The following is a 3,881-nucleotide window of genomic DNA, read 5'->3' as shown; positions in this document are numbered from 1 at the left end:
GTGGCCGTGCCTGTGCAGGCGGTTTTGGGGTGCTCCGCTGTGTGAGAGGGCGATTGCAGGCGCTGTGTGTGTGTAGAGGGGGTGTGCGCCGGGGAGATGGCGGCCCCAGGGCTGCCCTTCTCGCTGGCAGCCGCAGGGCCCCAGCCCCCTTGTTCTGGGTGAGTGTACCAGAGCCTTCCATGTACCCCATTGCCACGGGTGTGTGGGGGTCGGATTCACCACATGAACAGGTTGTCCTGTGCTGCATTGAGTGTAAAACTCAAGTGCAAATTTCACTTCTGGTTTCTTGTTGGCAAGAGCTGGAGGTGCAGCCAGAGCTTGGCTTCAGAGGGAAGGGAGGTGGTAAGTGATCCACTTCTGCAGCAGGGAATATGAAGTTACTGGCTGGGGTGGTGTGCTACCCTGTTAGCAGAGGGAGAAGGGTTGAGGAGAGAGAGGACATGTAACCTGTAGTGGATCAAGATCCTCACTTCAGGCTGACTGGGGTTTACATGGTCTCTTTCCTCTCTCTGCCTCCCAGGAACAGCAGCCCAGCTGGACAGATGACTTACCATCCTGCCATCTCTCTGGGGTGGGCTCAGCTCCAAACCGTTCCTACAGTGCAGATGGCAAGGGGACAGAGGGTCACCCCTTGGAAGATAACTGGTTAAAATTCAGGTAAGTGGATTACGCCTGGGACACAGAATCCTGCAGACACAAGGGCAGGTAAAAGTGGTGTTTAGTTTGTCACACAGGATTCAGGAGAGGGTGGAGCACAAGCATGCAGGAACTGTCTGGAGGAACTTGTTGCATATGCAACATCAGACATCATCACCCACATCTGTGACCTCTTTGCTTCTGCCCTCTTTGACAGGAGTGAGAACAACTGCTACCTCTATGGTGTCTTCAATGGCTATGATGGCAATCGAGTCACCAACTTCGTGGGTCAGAGGCTCTCTGCAGAGCTGCTGCTGGGCCAGCTACATGCAGATCACAGCGATGCTGATGTGCGTCGAGTTCTGCTGCAGGTAAAGAAGCTTTGGCTGGGAACGGCTTCTGCTTCTCACACTACCCACCTCTTTTTGCCACCAGGGGAGCAGCATCTGGTTTCTGTAGGGCGTGAAACATCTGCCAGTGGTTATGATTGCACTCATCCTGAGTAGCTGTAGTGCTTTGTTTCGCTCCCGCCTCATACCCATCTGTCCCTCTGGCTCTGTCAGCGCTCTGCTGGGAGCTCTCCAGGAAGCTGCAGATGGCCTTCACTGGACATGTAGGAACAAGTCAGGCTGTGAAGGAGATGACAGTGAGTGAAAGGGGGAAGTTAATGTGTGGGGAGATGGATTTGCGAGTGCGTTTTATTGAGTGACAGACAAGTTCTTAACAATCAACACATAAAATCAGATAGGTCTCTGACATTGCTGTGAATCTAATTTTTATGTTATTGTCTCCTGTTTTGAGTAATTGCAGATTGTTTTTACAAGCTGTTAACTAGCTGTGCTAAAATAATTGTGTTTCAATGTGACGCAGTGATCCTTGAATGCCTGTAAGTACAGAGATCAACCACTGTGAGCCAGTTCTAGGGAGGTGCAGATGGGTAGCCTCAAAGGTCTGTAGGTATTGCACAAGAGCTTAATTTCTCTTTATGGCCTTTTTTTAGGCTTTTGATGTAGTAGAAAGAAGTTTCCTGGAGTCCATTGATGATGCCTTGGCAGAGAAGGCCAGCCTGCAGTCCCAGCTACCAGAGGTAAGGTAGCCTTAGGAACAGGGATTGCTGCAGGTACCACCTTCCAGACTGCTGGATGAGTCTTGGGCATGTTAATCTGATCCATGGGAGACTGTAATTGAAAATTACATCTCTGTGGTTCTGTTCTGGGAGCTTGCATGAAGTAAAACAAATGTCCACTGTTCATACTGGCACTACCTAGACCCATCATTGGTTACCTTAGTAAGGAACGGAGTGTGCCGTGGAGAGGAGTTCAGCCTGTGTGTGTGGCTCTTCCAGGACAAAGCCATGTGATGTAGATGAGAGGCAAGGCCTCGCATTTGCATGGCATCTGGGCAGATGTGGATTCTGTTCTTCAGGTGAACTGGACTGTTCTCTCCAGAACCTTATCGGAGCCATAACATTTGTCAGGATTGAACAAATAATCGCATCTCTTGCATAGTCTTGACGTGAGGCTAAGACATGCCAAGACAAGTTCCCTCCCTACACAGTTTTGATTCCAGCTGTGGTTTCTGTGTTGTGGACTGTGTGTTTAAGCTTCCCCCTCATTTTGGGTTCCAGGGTGTCCCTCACCACCAGCTGCCACCTCAGTACCAGAAGATTGTGGAGAGATTGAAGGCTGTAGAGCAGGAGATCTCTGGAGGAGCCATGGCTATTGTAGCTGTTGTTCTCAACAACAAACTCTATATCGCCAATGTGGGTGAGTGGTTTTTTGTCTCAGTCTAGGCATTTCTGAGGATGGCTGCAGTTCTAGCAAGTGAAAGAAATTTGACTGGGGGGCACAGTTTCCTTGGTCTGTGGCCAAGGAGTGATATGCTTGTTACTTATTGGAGTACTTGAAATCAGCCTGGCTCTTTATCTGTGCAGATGTTGGCTGATGCAATGCGTATGACCAAAGAACAGAGGGAAAATGGGCTGAGAGGCAGTAGTGCAGGCTCACTGACAGGTGGAGAGCTTTCTTGTGAGGTACCAGCTCAGGCCTGGATGAAGAGCTGCCTAGCAGGCCTGCTGTGCTGCTAGCAAGGCTGCTTTTTGGAGATCACGATGAGACAGTACATGAGCCTTTCTCTTCTTTTCTGTCTTTATTCCCCTTTCCTGTTCCTTTTCCATTTGGATATGTTCTTCCTCTTAACGGCAGAGCTATCTGGTGCCTCATCTCGCTGCTCCCACTGCAGGTACCAATCGGGCACTGTTATGCAAGTCCACGGTGGATGGGCTGCAGGTGACTCAGCTCAACGTGGACCACACGACAGAGAACGAGGATGAACTTTTTCGCTTCTCTCAGCTAGGTGAGTGTTGGGTTTCGTGTTCTTATCTGAGACCATCGTACGCCTCTGTTTATCTGGGACACCAAGAATGACTCAAGCCACTGGAAGCAATAAGTGACCACAAAAAGAAGCTTACTGTGGTTTCTGATGACAAGTTTAGTGCCTTTTTTTTAATATCTAGGCACTGTGAGGCTACAGAGTGAGTAAGTTCAGCCCACTGGGCCAGCAGAAAACTGCCCTGTTTTGGTTTTTTTTTCAAGTGTTGAGAGTTAATTTTGTGTCCAATTGCCAAACTGACATTGATTTGCCCTCCAGCTATTATGTGATTTCTGGAGTCGATAGGAAGGCAAGAGTGGAAGCACACAGCCAGAGGGTAGAAGCAGGACGGGAAGTATCTGACTGCTCCTTTGGAGGCAAACCACAGCTACACTGGGTTAAGTTCTGTGTGATGCCGCACCCTCGGGATGGTGCGTCTCAATATGCCTTTGTACAAGCTGCTGCAAAAAAGCAGCTGTGCTTCAGACAGAGCTAGGCCAAGCAGTGGCATTTACTGATCTCACATCAGTAACTATTGAACTCTAATGCTGACATTTTGCTTTAGGCAATTTCCCTTTTCCTTTGCAGCGCTTGACATGTTTTCTTTCTTTGTCTAGATCTAGCCCAGACCACTTGTGTGATTGCTAGTACTGAATTCTTCTTCTTGAGATATTTACGTTCTGTAGCTCTGTTTAGGTAGATCTAACCTCATTCTTCATTAGGTTCACCTAGTAGACATATTCTTATCTAGTGAGGCTGTTGATGTAATTTTCTGCTGCTGGGTCTCATTTCATTCCATTTCTGTGCTGTTTCTCTTCTGCTCATACTCCTGCAGCAGTGGTATGTGCTATGAGACAGAAGACCAAATAGAAGAA

General features: G+C 48.6%; 1 protein-coding gene across 2 annotated transcripts in view; it reads left to right on the top strand.

Annotated features, from left to right (window-relative positions):
- The window catches only part of TAB1 (TGF-beta activated kinase 1/MAP3K7 binding protein 1), an 8,800-nt gene that overhangs the window by 284 nt on the left and 4,635 nt on the right, over positions 1 to 3,881 (top strand). For both annotated transcript variants that reach the window (XM_010185697.1, XM_010185698.1), the window contains exons 2-6: positions 521 to 657; positions 854 to 1,007; positions 1,637 to 1,723; positions 2,264 to 2,402; positions 2,878 to 2,991. In XM_010185697.1, the coding sequence (XP_010183999.1) occupies positions 521 to 657; positions 854 to 1,007; positions 1,637 to 1,723; positions 2,264 to 2,402; positions 2,878 to 2,991 (631 nt within the window). The remainder of the gene's footprint in view (positions 1 to 520; positions 658 to 853; positions 1,008 to 1,636; positions 1,724 to 2,263; positions 2,403 to 2,877; positions 2,992 to 3,881) is intronic.

This window comes from Mesitornis unicolor, unplaced genomic scaffold (genome assembly GCF_000695765.1).
Source record: "Mesitornis unicolor isolate BGI_N332 unplaced genomic scaffold, ASM69576v1 scaffold38685, whole genome shotgun sequence".
Lineage (NCBI taxonomy): Eukaryota > Metazoa > Chordata > Aves > Mesitornithiformes > Mesitornithidae > Mesitornis > Mesitornis unicolor.
The sequence above is the reverse complement of the archived record's forward strand: the minus strand, read 5'-3'. Positions and strand labels throughout refer to the sequence as shown.